The 26912-nt window shown below is 32.1% G+C and overlaps 1 protein-coding gene and 1 pseudogene across 1 annotated transcript; both read left to right on the top strand.

Moving 5' to 3' along the window:
• The first annotated feature begins 3875 nt into the window (after positions 1-3875).
• LOC125841497 (UDP-glycosyltransferase 74G1-like) lies at positions 3876-5528 on the top strand (annotated as a pseudogene).
• A 9689-nt stretch (positions 5529-15217) lies between these two features.
• On the top strand, positions 15218-16630 carry LOC125842465 (probable WRKY transcription factor 11). The gene is made up of 3 exons (XM_049521760.1): positions 15218-15884; positions 15975-16100; positions 16200-16630. The coding sequence occupies exons 1-3, from the start codon at positions 15244-15246 to the stop codon at positions 16435-16437; spliced, it is 1005 nt and encodes a 334-aa protein (XP_049377717.1). The 5' UTR covers positions 15218-15243; the 3' UTR covers positions 16438-16630.
• Positions 16631-26912: the final 10282 nt, after the last annotated feature.

Here is a 26912-nt window from a genome sequence, read left to right as displayed (position 1 = left end):
CCCCCCCCCCCCCCAGCCCACACTTCACACCATATTTCAACCCACTTCTATTATTCCCAACCGACCCAAATTTCAGCCCAATCCTTTTCCCCTTTAACCCGGCCCACTCCAATTCTAAAAGAAACCTAGAAACGTGTGCTTCAACGTTAACAACGAAGAGCAGTTCACAACTCATTCTAACGTTAATATGTAGCAAACGACAACAACAAAACCAAGCGGCGTCAACGCTAGAGCAGTACTGTGATTTTTCATTGTCTTCTTCCGCACAGCAAAAGCACCTGCGCCTTAGTCCTTGTAGCCACGAGATTACTCCACGTCGGCACTTAAGGACGAGAGGTCAATCTAGTCCGTCCATCTCCCTTTCCTCTTCTGGAATGGGGTGAATTTTTCAGAGAAAAGGTTGCCTCCCCAGAATTGTGTAAGATTTTCGATTTTGAATTTGGAATGGGCCTTGAACTCGAATTTTCGTCCCTTTCCCCCCAAATCTGCCCTAGTTCTTCTTCTATATATATTCTGTTGTCTTTGCTGCTAGAGGGGGATTTGAGGCTAGCTTCACAGAGAAACCTAGAGAAAAGTGGAAAGAAAAATTGGAAAGAATTGGCAAGAACTTACCTACATAGAGAACAACGTATAAGATTTTGAAAGGAGACAGAGAATATATACAAAATACACTCAAAGAAATAGAGAGTAAAACTAATTTTCAAGTTCCTTTTTACTCTCTCCTCCCGTTCGTCATCCTTCCGGGTTTATTGAAGTAAGAGGTTGGTGGTGGAATCATCTTCAGTGGCTCGAGTCCCCGTCGCTGCCTCAAAAAAGGTAAAATCTCTATGCTTAACTCTGCCTCTTGTTAACCTCTAATCATTCTCTATTTTCCGCTTGTGTGTTTGAATAGATAGAAATGCTTGTTTGTTGTTTGTTCACTGGAATTTGGACGGGCATTTTAGTGCTTTGTTCCTTTTTTAGGTTGCTGTAAATTTCCGTATGATTCCTTAAAATGTGGAAATCATCTAGTCAAGTAGGTTTCTTTTTTGTATTTATCTGATTAGGTTCATAAAGTCAGTTACAAGTCTGGTTTGATCTGTTTTGACTAAATCTGTTAGTACGTTAAAAGTTTTACTTTGTTTCTTTCTATGCTAGTTGGTGTCTTTCTAGTTCTCATTTAGTTTCTTTAGGGTGATTTGGGTCTCTATTCGAATTTCCTGCGATATTAAGCGTCTTTCATATATTAAGATGTCTAAATGTGCTTATGTTTTAAACTGTTTATTCTTTGTTCGAGTATTGATGATCCTATTTTCCGAGGTTACTGTTTGTGTGTCAATGAACATGAGTATCTATTATGACTAATTACTATTCTAAAGACATGGTTGTTTTGACTTAGTTTCCGAGCTTGACCTTTATTTTTTATGCCCAAGTTAATTTCGTTTTCAAGCTTCAATGGTAAGATCCCCTGTTAATTCGTTGATTTCTTTGGATTTTCGAGAAGTTTCCAGTTAGCGTGTTATTTCAACTTCACCTTGCCGAGCAGTTGATTTCGCTCAGTATTGTGAGTGTGCATCAATCATAGTGTTAGCACTTCTTAATCAATTTGGTCATCTTGTTATTACTTTGGATAATGTGTGAAAAGATAATGTTTCTTCTCATTGCCTTTAGTTTTGATTTTCATTATAAGAAGTATCTCTTCATGCCTTATTCTGTTAAATTCATTCACTTTATATATATATATATATATATTATTTTTTATTTTTTTATTTTTTATTTTTTTTTATTTTTTTAAATGAGTAAGCATTCGTCATTGCCCACAATTAAGGATAATTAACTTTGAGTAGTGACTACTGGGCCTTTTAACTGCTCCTTTAAAGTTGTCATTTTTCTTTTTTATGTCTTAATGTATGGACTAATTACATGTTAAGTTATACATTCTTGAGTTAGTGTGTATTTTCCTGTGAATTAGTTTATCCTTCCTGCATTTATGTTGATTGAATTATGTATTAACTCATTTCCCTTATTTTGTTTTGCATGTGAAATCTGTCCGAGTTCACTATGAACTCCTCCTTCCCTTAGCACTTCAAGAGAGTCATAAAGGCTCAAACCCTTTCCTTTTCGAGTCGGCCAGCCAATGGAATAAAAAAAGGGGTCCCGAGAGCTGAAATGCAAGTGTTCGGAGTGAGATCAAGGGATGTATAAATGTTGTATACATTGTGATATGGCAGAAAGAGGGGCAAAAGCCCACTTAAAATTTCAGCAATTGTATTTGTATAAATTATAGGAACCACATATTATAAGTACTAAATAACATTATATCCCTTCTAGTTTTCTATTTACCAAAAATTCCTTAAAAATGATGTTTGCGGGATATATAGCGTTGTGCACGGGATACATAGCGTTTGATACATTCCACATAGCGGGATACATAGCGTTGTGCACGGGATACATTAGGGATACATAGCGTTTGATACATTCCACATAGCGGGATACATGCGAATACATAGGTAAAATAAGGGATTTTTGAAAATTTTGAAATAAGTAGGAATAAATGGTTATTAAGGTAAGTAAATGAGTGAAGCTAAGTAATTTGTCCATTGTATTTTGTAATTAATGGGCTAGAAGGTCCATTTGTTTGGGCTATTATTTTGTTAGCCTAGGACAGGTACAAAATGGGTCAAAGGCCCAAAATAAAAATTAGGCCCAAGTACTGGTCCAGGCGAACAGAAACCCAGTCTTGGGCCCAAGACTCTCTCTCACTCTCTCTCTTTTATCTATTTCTTATTTGTTCAATTGTTTATTTGCTAGCTAATTTTAAAGTTCCTAATTCGATTTTCCCAAAAAGATAGTCACTTCGGAATTTTCTAAAAAAAAAACTAAATAACCATGCTTTTTTTTTTCTCTACTTAATTTACTTTAAAATTTCACTTAATAATATTTTCAATATTTCCCCCCTCCCCTAAAAAATGATTTTAAGTTTTAGATGTTTATTCCCTCTATTTAGTCAAGTATACATATTTCATTAAATGTTAGCCAAATAGTTAATTATCGGATAATCGCATGTTAGCGGGTTTCGGGTGCTTTCAAACCCTTCCCGAAATACTAATATGAACTCAGAACCCCCTTTTTAATATTTTCATAGATTTCTGTTTTANATTTAGTCAAGTATACATATTTCATTAAATGTTAGCCAAATAGTTAATTATCGGATAATCGCATGTTAGCGGGTTTCGGGTGCTTTCAAACCCTTCTCGAAATGCTAATATGAACTCAGAACCCCCTTTTTAATATTTTCATGGATTTCTGTTTTAATCTTTTGAAAAAATAATTTTCTTGATTTTTCTTTAAAAATTAAGTAGCGACTCTTAAACCCTTTATTTTTAAAATAAAACAAAGGCTACTATTTTCTTTTAGACTTGTAGAGTCGTCCCTACCCCTTACTGTATCTCATAGTATTTCTCTAAATGAAATACAAACACTTTTTAAGATATTTTTTTTTTACTTATATATCAAACACAATATTTTTTTTAAAAAATCATCTTATTTACTATAAAATATTTTCCAATGCATCCAAAATAAGTCTCGAGCTGGAACAATTTTTCGAGAGTTTAACACCACACAATAAATTGTTTGTATTTCAAAAATAATTTGGCAATATGGACCATATTCATAAGTACTAATAGACACATTTTGAATTACTTATCATAATTTGTATTAAAAAATATTCAAAAATATGGACCATAGTCAAAAATATTTAATTTCTATTATATATATTTTTTCAAGAAATTAATATAAAAAATTATAACTTATAGTATAAAAACCACATTTCCCCACAGGATTTTCCCATCCTTCAACGAATAATACTTGAGTGACCAATTGAGAAATTGCAAAAGATGAGTACTAGTCACAAAGCTCATTGCTTGATTTTACCCTATCCATTTCAAGGCCATATTAACCCAATGCTCCAATTCTCCAAACGTTTACAATCCAAACATGTTGAAATCACTATAGCACCTACAAAATCCTTCTTGAAAAAAATGAAAAAATTGCCAACTTCAATATCAATCGAGGCCATATCTGATGGCTACGATGATGGTGGCATCGACCAAGCAAAAACATATGAAGCCTACCTAACGCGATTCAAAGAAGTTGGCTCAGATACTCTGTCTCAGTTTATACAAAAATTGGAAAATAGTGGATGTCCTGTAAATTGCATAGTATATGATCCATTTCTCCCTTGGGTTGTTGAAGTGGCAAAAAATTTTGGATTAATTAGTGCTGCATTTTTCACACAAAATTGTACTGTGGATAATATTTATTACCATGTACATAAAGGGGTAATAAAACTTCCACCTACTCAAAATGATGAAAAAATATTAATTCCTGGATTTTCAAGTCTAATTGAGGCATCAGATGTACCTACTTTTGTTATTAATCCTGAAGGAGAAAGAATACTTAACGTGTTGGTCAATCAATTCTCAAATCTTGATAAAGTTGATTGGGTTCTAATCAACAGCTTCTATGAGTTGGAGAAAGAGGTAAAAAAAAAAAAATTCTATTTTGGTGCTTCTTCGGTCTTTTCAACCATAATATAAAAAATGAACTGACAAAATCATATGTTCATTAAGGATGTTATAGTATTCGTGGTAGCAAGAATTTATGATTATGACTATATATTGAATGTTTTTCTTAAAAGGGTGTCTAACGACTATTTACGTTAATTCTTTTTTTAATAAATGTTCTCAAAGAAACTTTGAATACATGTCAAAAAAAATCAAGAGATTCAAGATATATCTTATTTTGTTTATCATGTAGGTAATTGATTGGATGTCCAAGATATATCCAATAAAGACAATTGGACCAACAATACCATCAATGTACTTAGACAAGAGACTACATGATGACAAAGAGTATGATCTGAGTATCTTCAAGCCAATGACAAATGAATGCCTAAATTGGTTAAATCATCAACCAATTAGCTCAGTGGTGTATGTATCATTTGGAAGTTTAGCGATAGTAGAAGCTGAGCAAATGGAAGAATTAGCATGGGGTTTGAAGAATAGTAACAACAACTTCTTGTGGGTTGTTAGGTCCACTGAAGAATCCAAACTTCCCAAGAACTTTTTAGAGGAATTAACAATTGAAAAAGGACTAGTGGTGTCATGGTGTCCACAATTACAAGTGTTGGAACATGAATCGATAGGATGTTTTCTGACGCATTGTGGGTGGAATTCAACTTTGGAATCGATTAGTTTGGGAGTGCCAATGGTGGCAATACCACAATGGACAGATCAACCAACAAATGCAAAACTTGTGAAGGATGTTTGGGAAATAGGTGTTAGAGCCAAACAAGATGAAAAGGTATAGTTAGAAGAGAAATTATTGAAGAATACATAAAATTAGTAATGGAAGAAGAGAAAGGAAAATTAATTAGGGAAAATGCAAATAAATGGAAGGAAATAGCTAGAAATGTTGTGGATGAAGGAGGAAGTTCAGATAAAAATATTGAAGAATTTGTTTCCAAGTTGGTGACTATTTCTTAAGTATGGAATTAAATAAGAGTCATAAAAAATAATTAATAAGTTTATTTGCATTTTGCAATTTCTTTTTTTTAATTAAAGTAGCAAAGCTTGACTTATATTCCATGAATATTATTTTAATTATACAAAATTGCTTCACTAATTCAAATATCACATTAACTTACTAACTTATTCGAGGTTATAATACATTATACATGCTCAACAATCTAACCCAATCGTTATGAATAGGTCCATAGGGAAAGAAATTGGGCCAGAAAAGTTTTTTGGATAGTAATTTGAAATTTTTGGCTAGATCAGTCTTAGATGAAATCTGGGCTAGGTGAGGTCTAGGGCTATCCGGGAAAGGATGGGGTATTTTGTTGAGATTTGACTCATGTATACTTGTAGTCAAGACATAAAAGAGTCCATAATATAAGGCCTTTACGATTGACTCGGATACCACGCCTGGTATGACACTGAAATTTGATTTGGGTTCCGTAAGAGAATCAGGTATGCGATATGGTTCCATGAGAGGATCAGGCTTTGGCATTATATATTATCACGATCCGAGTCTACATCACAGCCGAGACATGGTACATGAAACCACAAGTGATCCCAAGCTAACCCTTGACACATCATATCTAAGCATAGCATATGAAAACTGAAGCAGAAGCTATAAATTGAAAGCATAATTGAAATAAAGTTCAAGAATAAGTCTATTACAATTGAATACTAATGTCTAAAAGCCTCTAAACTGAATAAAACGATTTGTCGGGACAAGACCTCAGACTACTTGAAAAACTAACACAACTGAAGTGAATAAAATATAGTCACTCATAACGGAAGTCCTCTGAATGCAATGAGGACTCACTACAATGCTAAAAGTAGAGGAACTTAGTGGAACTTCTTCTCGCAAATCTGAATCAAGATGCTAAAATCTACATCATAAAACAATATATCGCAAAGTAGAGTCAATATATGGAATATATTGATATGCAGGGTAAGGACTGAGATGAACAATTATATGAGAAACTAAAAGAACTATAAATCTGAGCATGAGTTATACACAAACAATAACTAAAGAACTGGGAGTCAAAAACACCAAATTTTATGTGGAAAAATCCTTCAAATCGAAGATAATAATCAAGGAATCGTCGAGATCCAAATTGTTTCACTATTCAATAGGAGGGTTAAAAATATTCTCCTAAATGGCTACACAACAATTGTGAAACACAAAAGCAATAGATACACCAACAAAAGTAAATAGAAAGAATACACCCAAACTCGTTTGTTGTTCGGGACTTGAAATTGGACTATGTTGACCACTGAATCTGATAGACACCATTCCAAACCAAAGACCAAGATGTTAGGAACACTCATTAAAAGTTTTAGTCTGATCAAACGATTAACAAATTAGGAAATATGATTTAAAGGTTGCGAGTCGGAGAAAAAGACTACAGAAAAATAATCATTTTCTTCTCTCTTCTTTCTTGTTGAAAATTCTCTCAAAAATCTCTCTTTTGTGCAAATAGTAATGAACAATTGAATAATTTTCTCAAATGATAATTTCTAGATAACGAATTGGTGTTTTTCTTCTAAAATCAAAACCTACTTCAAATAGGACCAAAATTCCAATCATTTTTCAAATAAGATTAAAATTCCATCTTTTCCAAATAGGATTGAAAAAAAATAGAATTAGGTCATGGGCCTGTGGCTGGAACACGAGCCATAACCCAACAGTATTGTCTGATGAACGATGACTTTTTCACTTAGAGTAAAGTCATTGTCAACCTCTGTCCTACCCATAACTGAAAAAAAGGAATCAATCACTAAGTTCTGAGCAATAAAAGTTGGTATCAACAATATATTGTTACTACTTTTATAGAAGAGTTTACAAGTATGCATGTCTTCGTCAACATGCCTACTTGTATGGCAAAGAGTATTTTTGATATTTTTTAGTTCTTGTTCTTTAAAACTTGAGTTAAAAATATACTTAAATTATCTTTTGTTTAATTAGTCCCATATCTATATTGTGTTTGTCAAACTAATAAGTAAATTTTAAACTGTATTTCTCATACTCACAACAATTTAGCTATGAAACTCGAAAAACAAATAGTTTAAATGTGTTTTTGGAAGTATCTTGCTGCTTATTTTATGTACTTTTTCTCTGTTGTACTTGGACACAAAAAAAAAACAATATTTACATAGTGACCTGTATTTCCCCATTAAAGATATAGACTTTTAGTTGAGACATTGACCTATTTTTCCATTTAATATTGGGAAAAGGATAAAAATATCTCTCAACTTTTATTTATTAGTTGATTTTATTTTTATCGTTAAAATAAAGTTATTTCATGACATTTCATTAGGAGAGGAGTATATTTTGAGGAAAATAGAAATAGTTGGGTGCTATTCTAATCCTAAAAAAAACAAAAGTGATATTATAGGACAAATTCTCAAACAAGAGTGACTATCTAAAGAAATTACCCTCAAATTTCTCTGCATGACATAAATTAAGACAAAAAAATAACATATATTGAGTTCATGCTGCCACGAGCTCCTATAACTAGTATTGGTAAGATTTAGATGTCACTAGTACATTGTACCCAATAATTGCCTTATGTCATTGCACATGTTGGCAATAAAAAGTTGGAATATACAATAGGAAGAAGCCAACACACTTTGTAAGGCATATTGATCCAAATTGTACACTTCAACTCTATCGACTAACTATAAGAACCACAAGATTTTCCCATCCATAAATTGTCATTCCTTCAATTGAGAAGTTGCATAAGATTTTAAGAAGAAAGAAAACGATTTCTACATTTTACTTAAGTCATCTTTCTTCTTGATTGATTTTTCAGATAATTATTTAGCTTAAGTTGTTATATCATAAAGTCATCTTTCTTCTTGATTGATTTTTCCTTCAGCCATTAATTGAGAAGTAGCAAGAGATGACTACTCACCAGGCTCACTGTTTGATTTTGTCATATCCAGTCCAAGGTCATATCAACCCAATGCTCCAATTCTCCAAACGTTTACAATCCAAACGTGTTAAAATTACTATAGCACTCACAAAATCCTTTTTGAAAAACATGAAAGAATTGCCAACTTCTATGTCAATCGAGNAACCCAATGCTCCAATTCTCCAAACGTTTACAATCCAAACGTGTTAAAATCACTATAGCACTCACAAAATCCTTTTTGAAAAACATGAAAGAATTGCCAGCTTCTATGTCAATCGAAGCCATATCTGATGGCTATGATGATGGTGGTCGCGATCAAGCAGGATCTTTCGTGGCCTATGTTACACGATTCAAAGAAATTGGCTCGGATACTCTGTCTCAACTTATTCAAAAATTGGCAAATAGTGGTTGCCCTGTAAATTGCATAGTATATGATCCATTCCTCCCTTGGGCTGTTGAAGTTGCAAAGAATTTTGGATTAATTAGTGCTGCATTTTTCACACAAAATTGTGCAGTGGATAACATTTATTACCATGTACATAAAGGGGTAATAAAACTTCCACCTACTCAAAATGATGAAGAAATATTAATTCCTGGATTTTCAAGTACAATTGAGGCATCAGATGTACCTACTTTTGTTATTAGTCCTGAAGCAGAAAGAATACTTGAAATGTTGGTCAATCAATTCTCAAATCTTGACAAAGTGGATTGGGTCCTAATCAATAGCTTCTATGAGTTGGAGAAAGAGGTAACATATTCTTTGGAGTATTTTTTTTTTATGTATAGATAGTAGATGTTGAATCTCCTCTACTTCTTCATATGTTTACTTCTTCGTATTTTGAATCTTGTTAGTGAAAATCCTGACTCGACCACTAACAGTAGAGAAAACATTGAAGGAATTAAATCACATAATACCTCAGACTTCATTTTCTAGTCACCTAAGTTATTGAACAAAATATTCATATAGTTACATGAGATCTTATTCTGTTTTTATTGTTTGACATGTAGGTTATTGATTGGATGTCCAAGATTTATCCAATCAAGACAATTGGACCAACAATACCATCAATCTATTTAGACAAAAGACTACATGATGACAAAGAGTATGGCCTTAGTATCTTCAAACCAATGACAAATGAATGCCTAAATTGGTTAAACCATCAACCAATTAACTCAGTGGTGTATGTATCATTTGGAAGTTTAGCCAAATTAGAAGGTGATCAAATGGAAGAATTGGCATGGGGTTTGAAGAATAGCAACAACAACTTCTTGTGGGTTGTTAGGTCTACTGAAGAATCCAAACTTCCCAAGGACTTTTTAGAGGAATTAACAATTGAAAAAGGCTTAGTGGTGTCATGGTGTCCCCAATTACAAGTGTTGGAACATGAATCAATAGGGTGTTTTCTGACACACTGTGGGTGGAATTCGACTCTGGAAGCAATTAGTTTGGGAGTGCCAATGGTGGCAATGCCACAATGGACAGATCAACCAACAAATGCAAAATTTGTGAAGGATGTTTGGGAAATAGGTGTTAGAGCCAAACAAGATGAAAAAGGGATAGTTAGAAGAGAAGTTATAGAAGAATGTATAAAACTAGTGATGGAAGAAGAGAAAGGAAAATTAATTAGGGAAAATGCAAATAAATGGAAGGAAATGGCTAGAAATGCTGTGGATGAAGGAGGAAGTTCAGATAAAAATATTGAAGAATTTGTTTCCAAGTTGGTTAAATGTAAGAGTCATAAAAATTAATTAAGAAGTTGATTTGTATTTTGCAATTTCTTTTTCTAATTAAAGTAGCAAAGTTTGACTTGAATCTCCTTTTATTTTCTCCTCTTTCTATTATTTTATTAATTCATTTCTTGTGGAAAGTAACAAACAAATTGTCATGGTCAATGAGTCATTCCTAACTTATTTGCTAGATGATTGAATCTTTATTTGTCATCTCACTTTTAATGAACTTTTGAATATAATTAACTAAAACTCTGTTAATTTAAATTTCAAATTTATGAATTAATTAAGATGAACAAATGATTCTGGATTAGATCATCAGAATTAGGCACTAATGTTACTTGATGCAAGATAAATTATAGATATGTTGGATCCAGCTCTTCACTAGTATACAATATCAGTGATATTCTGTGAGTCTTATTTAACATACAAGTATTAGCAGTATTCATGGTATATATACTATATAATATACAAATATAAATTTTGTATTCTGATATAAAAATAGTATTCTCTTTGTTTTACTTTGTTTGTCTTATTTTTTTCTTTTTGATCTATTTTAAAATGAATGTTTCTTTCCTTTCTTAAAAACTCTTTAATTCTAACTTTTCACATGACATGTTTAAGACTACAAAATTAAAAGACATTTTGCTACGTTTGACATATCTTTAGTTTAAAATCACAAAATTCAAAAGTTTTTTTGTTTTTTTTATTTTTTTTAAAAAAACTTTGTATCAAGTTAAAATCAGAAAAACAAATTAAAAAGAAATTTTTTAATACCATTTGTACAATATAAAATTGTCCCATTTCCAAATAGTTCATGGTCAAAATTGGAGCATTTATCTTGTTTTGGAGTAAACGTTAGTAAGAAATGTATTTTTAAATTATTTAGCTAATTGAAGGGTATTTTTAACGGAAACTTGAAGAAATTTCACTAGTTTAGGAGCTTAGTACTTAGATACACTCTAATTTGTATTGTTACTAATCTTACCAGATTTTGGTGCATCCAGAATACAGATACTTCGAGATACATGTATCTCGGTATACAAGAGGTGAAAAATTAGATGTAATTTGTTCTAGATATATTGTATACAAGTAGATTTGCCATGTATCTAGAATACATAGACAAATCTCACTTGCCACTCACCTATGTATCTGATATAGACTAGATACATGTGAATCACACCAGATACATAAAGATACATGTATTTAGTGTATATCTAGTGTGATTCGTAAGTATCTGGGATACATGACTATCTTGCTCGCTTCCTTCCCATCTTGGTCATCTATTTCCCTATTTTAGTGTATCTAATAGCAAATACATGTATCTAGGTGTATCTTTCTCAATATATGATAGAAAATTCTTAATTAATAATAAAACACCTAATTATTTAAATATATAAATATACTATATATATATATAGTATATGAATGTAGGTCTAATAGTTTTGAATGGGCATTTTTGGCCTTCTAAAAATGAATTTGGTCAAAGAGACTATAAAACTTGCTCCCAAGTATTAGTTTGGATGGACAACTAAATTAATGAATTATTAAAAGCAAAAGATTCAATCCTTTTGAACAAATTAAAACAATAAAGTATCTCCTTTGAACTTCGAGAAGTCTTCTTCAATACATTATGAGTAAAATTTACATTGAGCACACTACATTAGAAACTAGCTAATGTAAAATTTAGGTTATATTTATATTTTACTCTTATTTTATTTGGCATAAGTAAAATTAGACTTTTTAAAATCGTCATATCATCTATGTTTCTTTTTTTATATTCATACGATTTGATTAGTTTTTGTATTTTTGTTAAAATGTTATGTATAGGACTAGAACATGTATTGAAGTACATAATATTTATAGGACTTTGACAAGAATTCTTTAAACATTTTAGACTTTAAAAAGTGATTAATCATGAACGAACGCCAAAAAAAAAATGTAATGCACAACAAATTTAAGCAATCAATACTTATAAATGGTCGGATCCAGATTTTCACTTTGACAAATTCAAATATAAAAAGGTAAACACACAAAAAAGTTAAGGAGCATCAATACTTATTATATATACATAAAAAATAATTTTGACCTTATATATATATAGAATATTATTTTTAGATTAAGAGAGTTCGATTGAATTCCCTTACGGAATCATGATACCGTCCCCATACACATGTTCAATTGATCAAGTAATTTTGAAAAAGAAACTATCTAAGAAAACAAATTCCTTAAAAATGAGTTCCTTAGAGAAAGTAGGGAAAACAATTTCTTCTACTTATGACATTCTGCATTAATAATATCATCATCACCCTACAACACACTTCATTTTCATCATCCCACACCTCTGTCTCTCATAGTATTTATTTAATTTATATACAAATATGTTTAGCATAATATTTTTTATTTATCTATCGAATATAAAAAATAAAAAAATTAAAAAAACATTTTTCAATGTATTCAAAATATTTCTCGAGCTAAAACGATTTTTAGATAATTTAACACCACACAATAAATTGTTTGTATTACAAAGAAAATGACCCCAAGAATTGGGAAAAAAGTAGACAAAAATAATCATAAAACAGGGAGAAATTTTGCATGGTACAACAAACTTCATTTGGCGTGTTAAATTGGTTCGTTTGACTAATAACATACTAGATGGACCATACTCGTTTCTCGAAAGTCAAATCATTTGAATTTTTATTAATATTTTATAATATATTTTTTCCTCATATTAATATAAAAAAAATTATAACTTACACCGTTATACTCCCTCTATCCCTTATGTGGCACTTTTCATTTTTCGAAAGTTAAACAATTTAAATTTAATCGAAAATTTACACATGAAATTATTTTAAAAAATTAAATAAAATTTATATATTTTGTAAACTACGTAAAAAAATACTATAATTCATGTCAAAATATTTAAAAAATATATGAAAAATTTACTATAAAAAATAGACTCATTTAAATCTCAAAATTCAAAAAAAGACATAAATTATGACAAAAGGAAACATTTTTAGCTCCAAAAACTAATCTTGACCCACGTGAAACAAAACATGAGAAATAAAAATGAATCGAAGGAGTAAAAAAGTTCAATCAAATACTATAGTAAAATTAGATAAAATTCATTCACCTATAACCAAAGATTCTAAGTTTGAATCTTAGTTATGAAAACAAATTTGACAATAAAAACTTTTTACCTTAATTCAATCTTATACGAAATGAATTTGAATTAATCAGAACCTCAATATTGATATCCGATATCAACCTCCCACTTGGTCAAGTCAACTCTATCTTTCATTTGACTACTTTTCCTTCACATAAACCAATTTCTCTTTCTTCTTTTTTCCTTCAAAGGCGCATTAAGTTTATGCCTTTCACGTGTCAAGTTTTTATACGTTTTTGAAGTTGACATTTTTAGATTTTCAATAAAAGTCTACGTCAACTCCTAAAAATCAAATCTAACCGTCTGATCACTTTTGATATAATTTAACGATTAAGATTAAAGGAAAATAGTTTACCGGCTATAGCCGGTTGTTAAAAGTTGGTCAACTAAAGAAGAAAAAAGGATCTGTGCTTCCCATGTGATTTCCACCAAGAAGAAAAGTCAGCTTTCTTTTGCTTTAATTTTATTTTTTTATTTCTTATTTAAGTAAATGTTAACTTTTTTTTTTTGAGAAAGTTAACTGTTAAGTAAATGTTAACTTTGGGAATCTATTTGTTAATTTGGGTAATATAAAAAGTCAAATCATTTAAAGATTTTATTCTCTATTTTTTTATCCTGATATTTATATTTTTATAATATAAGTATCAATTTGACATTTCAAGTGGGCTTCCTTTTATTATTGTTAATTCTTTAATGTGCTACTACCATTTTAAAGTCAACTAGGAAAAGTAAGAAGCATAATTTCTATGGATGGTAGTGAGTGGTGAAGTGTGCGGGTGGTGGAGGGAGACTTAAAAAAAGTTATTTTCGATAGATTTTCAGTTCAAAGGAAAGAAAAGTTCATAACTATTCATAGAAAAAGTAATTCAAGTAGGGAAAATGATTTGATATACCTCTCAATTTTATTTTTTAGAGTTGATAAGTTTCTCGTTACGGAAGTGACTCGTTATGAAAATGGCTCATACCACTAAGAAACAATAGATTGTATAAGAATAAGTGAATAACAAGTCTACATAGTAAAATCTTTAATCTAGAGGAATAAATTTTTGACTTACTTTAATTATAGAAAACAGACCTTGTTAATTCAAGAAGATGAACCTTGATTAACATTAATTTTTTTAGGAATGGATCTAATTAATTTGAAGCAATGAACCTCGACAAACATTAATTTTCAAGAAATAAACCAAATTAATTTAAGAAAATAAACCTTAACTAACATTAATTTTTTAAAAATAAACATAATTAATTCATAAATACCAACAAGATTACCATAATCTTCATTTGTACAATATGGTGCTCTAAGTAACTAACTCACACGTAAATACTACTCAACCTACTATTTTATCCCTTTCTTTACCCACTTCAAATCTCCTAAACTTCAAAAAAATAAAAAACATTTCACACTAATTTCAAATAATATGATAAATCATACTTCCTTCATTCCAGTTTATATGACTTATTTTTCTTTTTAGTCCGTCACATTTTTATATTAACTAACAATTTAATTTTAAAATATTCATTTTATCTTTTTAATGTGTCACATATCTTTCTTAGTAATTCATATAAAATGAAACGAAAAAAGGAGTAATATATTATGATATAATATGCTTCATATAAAATATAGGACAATTTTTTATTATTATTATTATACATTGGATCCCACCATTTTCCCCTTGGAATAAAGCTAATGGAAGCTGTCAACTAGCATGCTACTATTTTGTCTTTTCTTTAATAAAATAGAAATATTTTTAAATAAATCTCAGCCGTTAGATCAAAAGATTTGACTCTTACCTGGTCAACCGGTCATCCTTTTCTACCTATATATACCCTTCTTCTTCTTCATCTTCTTCTCATCATCTCTGCAAATCAAACAACAACAAAAATGGCTGTAGAGTTATTAAATTATACAAATATGAAAGAACAGTTAGCTTTACAAGAAGCTGCTTCAGCCGGTTTAAAATCAATGGATAATTTAATCCGGTTCGTTTCATTTCAACAACAGCAAAACCAAACGGTTCAGCCGGATTGTAGAGAGATAACTGATTATACTGTTAACAATTTTAGGAAGGTTATTTCTATTTTGAACCGGACCGGTCATGCCCGGTTTAGACGTAGTCCGGTTCAGGTTACTGATGATTCATGTACGGCTCTTACTCTATCTCCGTTGACAACGCCGGCGGAGGAAACAGTACCGGCGGTGAAAGCGCCGGTGAATGTTCCGGTTGAGAAGTATCAATCGAAGGAGTTGACTCTTGATTTTACGAAACGGAAAGTTGGTAAATCTATTGGATGTGAAGCTGTTCCGGTGGCGAGTTCGACGACATCGTCGTCGTTTATGTCGACGATTACAGGTGAAGGAAGTGTATCAAACGGGAAAGTGTTTTCGTCTATGAACTTACCTCCTCGTCCGCCTGTTTCCTCCGGGAAGCCGCCAATCGCCGGGAAAAGATGTCGCGATCATGATCTATCTGATGAATTTTCCGGTAGAACCTCCAGCTCCGGCAAGTGTCACTGCAAAAAGAGGTTGGTAGTCTCTTCATAATCTCTTAACACATTTTTGCCTCTCCGATGTAAATTCAGACTTTCTAATCTGTTTTTATTTATTTCTAACAGGAAATCTCGAGTAAAAAAAGTGATCAGAGTTCCGGCGATCAGTTCAAAAACCGCTGATATTCCGGCAGATGAATACTCATGGAGAAAGTACGGTCAAAAGCCGATCAAAGGTTCACCATACCCAAGGTAATTACACAAACACCATCATCAATCATCACGGTTCAGTTTTTTACGAATGAAACTTTCAGATCTGAAACTAAACTTCATTTTTTTTTCAATTTTCAGGGGATATTACCGATGCAGTAGTGTAAGAGGATGTCCGGCGAGAAAGCACGTAGAGAGAGCCACCGACGATCCAGGAATGCTTATTGTGACTTACGGCGGAGAACATCGTCATGTTCAAACCACGATTTCCGGCAACGTCCCCAGCGCCAGCGCTGGAGTTGGAAGTTCCGGCGAGAGAATGATGGCTTTTGAGTTAACAGGACAGAAAAATGGAGAACGATTAGGGTTAGAGATTTAGGGGCTTTTTTTGTAATTTCGAGATAGTGGAGGGGTGGAACTGACATTTGAGAAGACTTAAAGATTAGAAAAGTCAATAGTTTGGTGGGAGTTGAGGGGTGTGCATGTAAATTTGGGAAATTTTGACTACTTTTTATTTAATACGACAATCGAGATGGTTTAGAAATTTTCAAGTTTGACTATACTTTTACTTTACTTGAAAAATAGAAGAATATTCCTTATCTTTATTTGTAATTTAATTTAATTATTGAGATTCGTCATGATTTTGTCTTTTTGGAAGAATTACTATAATTTATTCTTTAGTGTTGAAGGAATAATATATTTTTTTTTTATAATTGAGAAAAAGTCAAAAAGGTTGGGCAATTAGTGGGGTTGGAATTTCAATTCAACTTGCGTGATGTTTGTTTCTAAAACATATTATTTTAAAATCACTTAATGATAATAATATATTCCATGCAATGTTAAGATAAAGTTTGAGAAGAATAATACTAACATATTCATATTTAGTGAAATTTCGTAAAGTTGGATGATTTGAGAATAATAGAGTGTACACAATACTTTATAGTATCAAAAGAAAAATAATATAAAGTTTGTAAGAGAAAAAATAGTGACAATAATAAAATAATTTGATAACTGAGATGCAATAAACAACATATAACAAGAATTATAAGGGTACGATAAGTATAAGACAACTCCCCCTATTTAAAGTTATGTGCTCCTACATCCAACTTCTCGCACCTCCTCACTGGGGTGTTGGCATACCTTCTTTGCACATGCCCAAACTATTTTAGTCTGACTTTCCTAATCTTATTGCCACACAGATTATTCCCACCTTTTTTTGAGTAATCTCATTCCTAATCTTGTCACTCCTATTATGTCCATACATTCATTTCAACATCCTTATCTCTACAACATACATTTTTTGAACATGCAAGTTCTTGACCAACTAACACTTCATTCTTTCACTAATTTCATTTCTTCTATTATTGAATTTTCTGAACTCTCCCAACCGGCCACACCTTTCAACTCTTATATATTTTTCATTGAATTTTTTTAAAAAATATTTTTACTTCATAAAATCTACGTTGATTTTAGTCTCTCTAGACTTCACTTGTGAAATTACACCAAGTAAATTCTTATTATTCAATTTATATATGTCAACTAGAAAATAAAAAAATCTCTTTATGAAATTTAATTTTACATCCGAGACCATCGTGATTTCCAATAGATACTTGCTTCAAAGTAAAATATTACTAAAATCATCAATAGAAGAAAAGTATATTACATAGAATACATATTCAAATCTGAGTTTTCAACTGTCTACACATTCAAATAATCTTTTGACTTATCTAATTAGAAGTAAGTACTTTCAGAATCAAACTATTTTCAATATTGCCATATCATTGTCAGGAAGAAGTCTTAGTTTGTTTAACTAATGTTTCAGAAATTTTTATGAATTTTCTTTTAATATTCCCTCCGTTACATTTTATCTGGTACTTTTCGAATTTTGAGCTTCAAACAAATTTATCTTTGATCGTAAGTTTTTCATAGATCTTTTAAACATTTTGAATTATCAATTACTGTGACTTACAATACTTTTTACGTAGCCTACAAATATATATAAATTTCATTTCAAATAAATTAAAAATTTCATGTGTAAATTTCTGATCAAACTTAAACCGTTTTGACTCTCAAAAAACAAAAATCTCACATAAGGACAGAGGGAGTAAGAAACAATAACAGTCAACTTTGTATGTGAAAGTTGAAGTATTCAAAATGTGTTTTCTCAGGGTGGGTGGTTTTGGTGCTACTATTGGTGAATTATTAGCTCTTCAACCTTATATATATATATATAAATATAGACTTTGGACCTAATTTATATTCAAAAAATTAGCTCGAAGAAAGGTGAATTACCTAAGTCATATAAGAAGTCTAGAAATCTAATTTCGATCGATGTTGGATATTTTTGTTGCATCACTCTCTTTCATGCTCAGACACTATTTGGACGGAAGCGTGTACAATCATGGATTGTAGTATATCATCATTCGTGTATGGTTTAGGAGCCTACTTCAGTCATGGACCTGACTCTAATACTATTTTAATATTTGAACCACAAATACTAGTTTAAGAGACTTATGAGTTTTTTCTGAGCGAAAGCGAATCTTCAACAACCGCGACTCATATTAACGGTCATCGGGAATAAACCTTACAAAGTAGATGAATCCCCATGATTTAACAATCTAGATATTCTTTTCAACAATTCTCATCATTTGAAAAATAAATATGAAAATTTGTACAATAGATACATGTATAATATATATGGGGAAAAAACTCAAGTATACAAATAAAGTATCTTAATTACCACTATATGACAATAGTTTTTTTTTTCACCTATATAACAATAGTTCAAAGTTATGTTTAACTTAAAAAAAAAAAAACGTGAATTCGTGCTCCACGATTTATGGTATTCCCTATTTTTCCCAAATCCCATGATTTACTCTAAGTGGTTATAAATATTCTCTCCTACCAATAAAAGGTTTCTTAACAAATATAAAACTCTCTTTCCATTCATTCTGATTGACTGTTCAATCATGGATACCAACAATTATTCAATCCTAATTCAACATAAAGGACGTTGGGATGTATCAGATGTTAATTATACTTTCAATATATAATTGGTGTTTTTTTTTATCGTGTAATTGAAAAACATGGTCATTGTTGTTGTTACTCATCAATTTCGTGATTTGGATTTTATTTATTTTTATTAATTTTTTCTATGGTTTTGAGATTCAGAAGAGAAATAATATTTAGTGATTGTCTTTTTTGGTAATTGATTTGGTGAAAGTAATCTTTTTTAATTATCAAAATTATGGACGGCACGTTCAGTATACTATTGATTTTTTTTTTTGTGTCATTCGGTATAGGTTTTATTGTTCATGGTTATGGTGAATGTATTGATTAAATTTTGGTACATAATAATTGTTTAAACACTGTATTTACGTTAAAAATCACTTTTAAAAAAATAATTTTTGTCTATCATGAGTTGTTTAATTAATGATGTAATATGGGTTGTTGTTGATATTCACCCATTCCGATTTTTTATTTTATTTTATTAATTCATTAGTTTTGGTGCATATTTGTTGAATAGTTAGTGATTATCTGGTTTGGTAATTTATTTGGTGAATTTAATCGTTTTTAATAATCAAAATGCTTGACTTCATTTGGAGTTGATTTTATTTGGTGAAATTAATCGTTTTAATTTATTTGGTGAACATGCTGATTTTTTTGGTGTCATTCAGCATTGGTTTTATTGTTTTACATGATAATGGTGAAAATAGTGCTCATATGTTGGTACATGATGGTGCTATAAACATCATATTTAAGTTAAAAATTATCTAGTCAGCAAAAATATGCTTTAAAACATACTATAAATTTTGTTTGGTGTATGTGTATGTATTTGTAGTATATGTCGTTGATTGTAAATAATTTATTAGTTTATGATGAATGTGATTTTTGATTGAATTAAGGTACATACTTTGAAAGTATAAAGTAGATACGAAAATTTGGTTTAATTAGTGATCAATTTGTGTTGGTGTATTCATACCAAGATAACACCCATACGTACTAACTTTAAGAGGTAAAAGCATCTTGTATACCAATACAATTAGGAATTTTACATAAACAAATCATACTGTATATCATTATTCAAACTGAACTTTTATGCTGAATTAAATTTAAAACACCATTATATGTTGGTGTATTTTATATAGCATAGTTAATTTATATTATCTTTTGGTAGATGTGTTTGTGGTTTATATCGTTATTCTTAACTCTATTTTGAAATATATTGCAGGAAGGTATGTAGATTTCAAGATTGAAGGAATCATTTATGACGCGAACACTAATTATAATAGGTTAACTAAGGGGGGAATCTTAGTAACTTAGTTAACTACCTGAACTATCACCTTGTTGGTGAAAATTCGATTCCCCACCTTGTAATTTCCTCCCCATTTCTTCTTCCCCTACACGGGGTCACAACAAGAAATCTTGTATCAAATTTCCACCACTAAATTGACATCGCAGTGTTATGTTGTTTTAATTTATTAATCTGTTTTGTAGAATCATTATTTAATGGTATTTTACATTATAAATTTATTCGTGAATGCTATAAAATGTTCAAACAATTGCTGTTGTGGTAATGGAAATTGTATATATGGTTGGATTTTAAATTGATCTGCAGATTTTTGTGGTGTAAACTATTAATTGGTATCTGCATTAGTCTACATTTATAATTAGACTAGTAAATATTTTTTATGGTTGATGTAGTACAAATAGTTGTGACTCTTGTGGTACTAATAATGGTGATATATTTGAATTTAAATTAATCTGTAGACGTACATGATAACATTTAGTAGACAAAATTATATACCAATTGATGAGAATATAAGTTAGTTATTACTGTTCACTATTCACAAAATTAGTTAGATACAAGTTTGTTATAGTACTGTTAGAGTTAGTTACGAGAAGTCAGATTCTGTTTTAATTCTGTTAGTTAGTCTATCTATATATATAGATTCAGATGTAATAGTTACTCACTTTTAATTCATTTTCAATGAAACAAATTTACATGTAGCTTTTCCAGAATCTTCTTCTTCTTCCTCCTTTCTCATATGAACTCAAGGTTCATCAATGGAGGAGTTTGATTGTTTAATATCACAGCGTGTTGATTTTATCATGGTATCAGAGCACAGGGCATAGATCCTGTTTCCTTTCCGCATCTACAACAGTCTGTGAGCTTCAATTCTCAAAGAGTTTTTTTTTCGAGTTTTTTTGTTGTTTCAATTTTGAGTTTCAGTTGTTGATTCCTCAAATTGAAATTTGTTTCTCGATCTATTTTCGATATGGTTGATCAACAAGTTGATCCAATTCCAAGTGGTTCTACATCCACGGTTAGGTTTGAGATTCCTAGTCCTTTCTATCTACACCCTTCCGAGAATGCAGGTTCTTCTCTATTGCCTGGAGTTTTCGATGGTACTGGTTATAGATCCTGGAGGAGAGCTGTTCTTAGGGCCTTGTCAGTTAAGAGCAAGACAGGTTTTATCAATGGGAAGGTTGTAAAACCAAATCCAGATGATCCTAGCTTCCAGCAGTGGGAGAGGTGTGATGATATGGTAACCTCTTGGATTCTGAATTCCTTGTCACCAGATCTAAGGGATAGTCTGCAGTACGTTAACAATGCACAGGAATTGTGGGCTGAATTGGAAGAAAGGTATGATCAGACTAATGGCTGTAAGTTGTACCAGCTTCACAAGGAGATAAATGATCTTGTCCAAGGCACCTTGGATGTTACTGGATACTACACAAAGATGAAGAAACTTTGGGAGGAGATGAGCACTGTCGATGTAAGCTCTCAATGTAGTTGTGTTTGCACTTGTGGTGGTAAGATAAGGTTGGTCAAAGCTGAACAAGATAGAAGACTCATACAATTCTTGATGGGACTGAATGAAATTTACACTGTCATCAGAGGAAACATTCTCATGATGAGTACCCTGCCTAGTATGGCACAAGCTTTTGCCATTTTGTCTTAAGAGGAAAAACAGAGGGAAGTAAGACCTCACAACCACACAGCTTTGGACTCAACTTCACTGAATGCTCTTGCTACAGGATCTAAGGGAGGCCCCAGAACAAACTACAATTCCTCTAAAGGGAGCACAGGAGTCTCTGGGAATTTGAATAATACAAATGTGTTAAGAGGTAATTCTAGCACCAGCAGGAGTTCCTTGTTTTGTGATTTCTGCAGGAGAACAGGTCACACAAGAGAAAGATGCTACAAACTTCATGGATATCCATCCAACTCGAAGTTTTCCAAGGGGAAGAGTGCTGGTTCTGCAGCAAATATGTGCACATCTGAGAATGATAGGAACCACTGTGAAGAGGACCCTGAGTTGAGGAAACAAATGCCTTTGAACTTGTCCAAAGATCAGTATGAACATTTGCTCAATCTTTTGGGATCCCTGCAGGCTGGATATGGAGCTCCTAACTCAGACAACATGCTAAGTGGAGCTGTGAATCTGGCAGGTATACTTGCTTGTTACTCTTCCATTACTGAGATAGGTGATCTTTCTTGTAGATGTGTAAAATTAACTGCTGACTCTTGGATCATAGACTCGGGAGCATCACATCACATGACCTACAATAAAAACACTCTCACAAACATTAGACCATTACCATATCCTTTCCTTATCAGCTTACCAAATGGTTACAAAGTTAAAGTGACTGAAATTGGTGATGTTTGTTTAAGTCCAGTTTTAACTCTGCAGAAAGTGCTTTTTGTTCCTAGTTTCAAGTTTAATCTAATATCAGTTCATTGTCTAGCATTTCAACTCAAAGGTGTGGTGAGTTTTAACAGCATTTCTTGTTTGTTGCAGGGCCCTTCTCTGAAGAGCCCTCTGGAACTTGGTAGAGCCAAGAATGGTCTATATTTCTTATGTTCAAAGTGCCACAACTGTTGTCCATTGTCTACTGGGAGCAAGAGACCTCATGTCATTTCCAGTCATTGTACTTTTGTTCCCTTTTTAGCTAAGTGTCATGAAGTTTCAGTACCACCTACTGTAAAACATTCTTCTGTTGATAATAAAGGTGGTTGTCCTAAACTTGATTTTTCTTCATCATGCCACATTACTGATTGTTCTTCTTTTGTTGTTAAATCTGATAACTCTCATATAGATGAACTATTATGGCATGCTAGACTAGGTCATGTACCTTTTGTAAAGATGAAAAGTATTCCAACTATACCCATTCCTTTCTCTACCAAACAACCTTTCATTTGTGCCATATGCCCTATGGCTAGACAATCTAGAATGCCATTCCCAGAAAGCACAACTACCACTAGTAAAGTTTTTGAGCTGATTCACGTTGACCTATGGGGACCATATCACATCCCTACTCATGATGGTTATCACTATTTCTTGACCATGGTAGATGATTTTACTAGATCAACTTGGACACAACTACTACGATGTAAAAGTAATGCCCTACAAACTATTAAGGCTTTCATATCTCTTGTGGAGACTCAATTCCAGACCAAATTGAAAACTATCAGGTCTGATAATGGTATGGAATTCACTTCTACTGAGGCCACACATTTTTTCCAAACAAAGGGAATAATACACCAAAAATCTTGTCCATATACACCTCAACAAAATGGCATAGTTGAAAGAAAACACAAATACCTCCTTGAAACAGCAAGAGCCCTCCTATTTCAGTCTAAATTACCTATGAGGTACTGGGGAGAATGTGTATTAACAGCCACATACCTCATTAATAGACTGCCTTCTAAACCTTTAAACAATAAAACTCCCTATGAACTGTTATACCATACACCACCCACATACTCTCATCTAAGAAGTTTTGGTTGTCTATGCTTTCCCACTACTTTGAAAACTCACAAGGACAAGTTTGAACCAAGGGCAACACCACATATATTTGTTGGATATCCATTCAATACAAAAGGATACAAGGTATTAGATCTAGCAACCAAGAGAGTTCATGTGTCTAGGGATGTTATTTTTCAGGAGTCTGTGTTTCCTTTTGTGCTTGCTCCTGATGGTTCCAGTTTTCCTTCTGTTTTAAAGCTTCTAGTTCATCACTCAAATACTTCTACTTATACTTCAAATTCAACAAGCATGTTTTCTGATGATGAATTATTGGACACTAACATATCACATGCAGTCACTACAAATCAAATAATCAACACTACTGATGAAAACACAAACTCACCTACAGACCATGATATCCATCCACCTACCACCACATCTTGTGATGTTATACCTGCCCTTAGAAGAACAACTAGATCACTTCATACTCCCACTTACTTGAAGGAATACAATTACAGTCTTCCTAACCTACATTCAACCATAAGCACTTCCAGTCCACACCATTCCCTCACTTCTTTTGTATCCAACCATGACAGTGTTTGCTTCACAACTTTATGTTCTGATAGTCAACAGTTAATTGAAAACATGTCACATGACTGTGAACCTTCCTCATATGAAGAAGCAATCTTGCATCCTGCCTGGCAAAAGGCAATGACACAAGAATTTGAAGCATTGTATGCAAATAACACTTGGGAACTGGTCCCCTTTCCCAAAGGAAAGAATGCTATTGGTTGTAAATGGGTCTACAAAATCAAACACAAAGCAGATGGTAGTGTGGAGAGGTTCAAGGCAAGGCTAGTGGTTAAGGGGTACACTCAACAAGCTGGAATAGACTATAATGAGACCTTTTCTCCTGTGGTCAAGATGACCACTGTTAGAACTCTCATAACCTTGGCTGTTAAGAGGGGGTGGAACCTTTATCAATTGGATGTCAATAATGCTTTCCTTCATGGTGATTTGAATGAGGAAGTGTATATGACATTACCACAAGGTCTTGCAGTGAACAGTCAAAATATGGTGTGCAGATTGCAGAAATCATTGTATGGCTTGAAGCAAGCCAGTCGACAATGGTATGAAAAATTGGCCAGCAGTCTTTGTTCAAGAGGGTACATACATTCAGATAGTGACTACTCACTGTTTCTTAAGAGAAAGGGAGATTCTTTAGTGTTTGTTGCCATATATGTAGATGATGTGATCTTAACTGGAACTGACTTGGAGGAAATCAACTCTTTGAAATCCTTTTTACATGATCAGTTCAAGATAAAAGATCTAGGTAGATTGCACTACTTCTTGGGGTTAGAAATATTGTACAGGCCTGATGGAGTTCTTATTTCACAAAGGAAGTTCACTACTGACCTCTTGAAGGAGTTTGATTCTTTTAACTGTAAAATTGCAACCTCACCACTTGATTATACTGAGAAATTGAAGGCAACAGATGGGGAATTATTGTCTGATCCTACCCATTACAGGAAGTTGATAGGGAAACTCAATTTTCTTACAAATACTAGGATGGATATAGCTTATAGTGTGCAGCATCTCAGTCAATTCATGCAAACTCCTAGGGAACCACACTTGAAGGCTGGTTATCATGTTCTGAGATATTTGAAACAAGATCCTACAATGGGAATTTTCATCTCGAACAAGCCTGATCTTACTGTAAATGCCTATTGTGACTCAGACTGGGCTGCCTGTCCTGATTCAAGGAAGTCAGTCAGTGGTTATCTAGTACTTATGGGTGATAGCCCTATCAGTTGGAAGTCTAAGAAACAAGCCACGGTTTCTTTATCCTCTGCAGAAGCAGAATACAGGGCTGTGAGACAAGTAGTAGGTGAGCTGGTATGGTTTGAAAGATTACTGAAAGAGTTATCTGTGAATTGCTCCTTGCCAATTCAGGTCTTCTGTGACAGTCAAGCTGCAGTACATATTGCCAAAAAATCCGGTCTTCCATGAAAGGACCAAACACATAGAAATCGATTGCCACTTTGTTAGGGATAAACTTCAGCAAGGCCTGATTACACTTCATCACATCTCTACTGATTCACAATTAGCAGACATCTTTACAAAGGCCTTGACTGGAGTTAAGCATAATACACTATTGAACAAGTTGTCTGTAAACTCACTTACCTCCAACTTGAGGGGGGTGATGAGAATATAAGTTAGTTATTACTGTTCACTATTCACAAAATTAGTTAGATACAAGTTTGTTATAGTACTGTTAGAGTTAGTTACGAGAAGTCAGATTCTGTTTTAATTCTGTTAGTTAGTCTATCTATATATATAGATTCAGATGTAATAGTTACTCACTTTTAATTCATTTTCAATGAAACAAATTTACATGTAGCTTTTCCAGAATCTTCTTCTTCTTCCTCCTTTCTCATATGAACTCAAGGTTCATCAATGGAGGAGTTTGATTGTTTAATATCACAGCGTGTTGATTTTATCACCAATTAAAGCGTCCTTATATAAATAATAAATAGTATTTGAAACCAGATTATAAATAACTAGTCATCAAAATGTGAATTTATTTTTTAATGAAATTAATTAAAAATTTAAATTTAATGGTATTATGAAATTGATTATTAGGAATTGCAATATTTGTGAATAACCTCTATGGGTAAGAAAATTTTTAGTACATACTTGATACAAATATGGTGAAGTTTCTTATAGTGTAGTAACTGAAAGGAATTATTGTCAAAACATTGACTTTGATTGTGGTATAAAATTACTTTTTGGATATAAAAAAGATTTTTAGTACATATTTGATACAAATATGGTGTAGTTTCTTATAATGTAGTACCTGAAAGGTATTATTGTCAAAATGTTGATTTTGATTGTGGTACATAATTATCTTTTGGATAAAAAATGATTTATGAAAATTTCAACAGATTCGTATATAAAATGATATATATTGATGTGTATTGTTGAATTAAAATATGGTGTAATCCTCTTGCTAAATTGATAGTCTGAACACTAACTTTATACCACAATTATATCACATAATGTACCATAATTTTATACCATCACAAACACTAATATTTTT

Source organism: Solanum stenotomum, chromosome 10 (genome assembly GCF_019186545.1).
Source record: "Solanum stenotomum isolate F172 chromosome 10, ASM1918654v1, whole genome shotgun sequence".
NCBI classification, from domain to species: Eukaryota; Viridiplantae; Streptophyta; class Magnoliopsida; order Solanales; family Solanaceae; genus Solanum; species Solanum stenotomum.
This window is presented reverse-complemented; position numbering and strand designations above follow the sequence as displayed.

Excerpts from the sequence above, each read along its gene's own strand:
- LOC125842465 (XM_049521760.1), top strand. The coding sequence starts at position 15,244 with ATGGCTGTAGAGTTATTAAATTATACAAATATGAAAGAACAGTTAGCT. Across the intron at positions 15,885-15,974 it reads AAGTGTCACTGCAAAAAGAG|GAAATCTCGAGTAAAAAAAG; the intron begins GTTGGTAGTCTC and ends TATTTCTAACAG. Across the intron at positions 16,101-16,199 it reads AAAGGTTCACCATACCCAAG|GGGATATTACCGATGCAGTA; the intron begins GTAATTACACAA and ends TTCAATTTTCAG.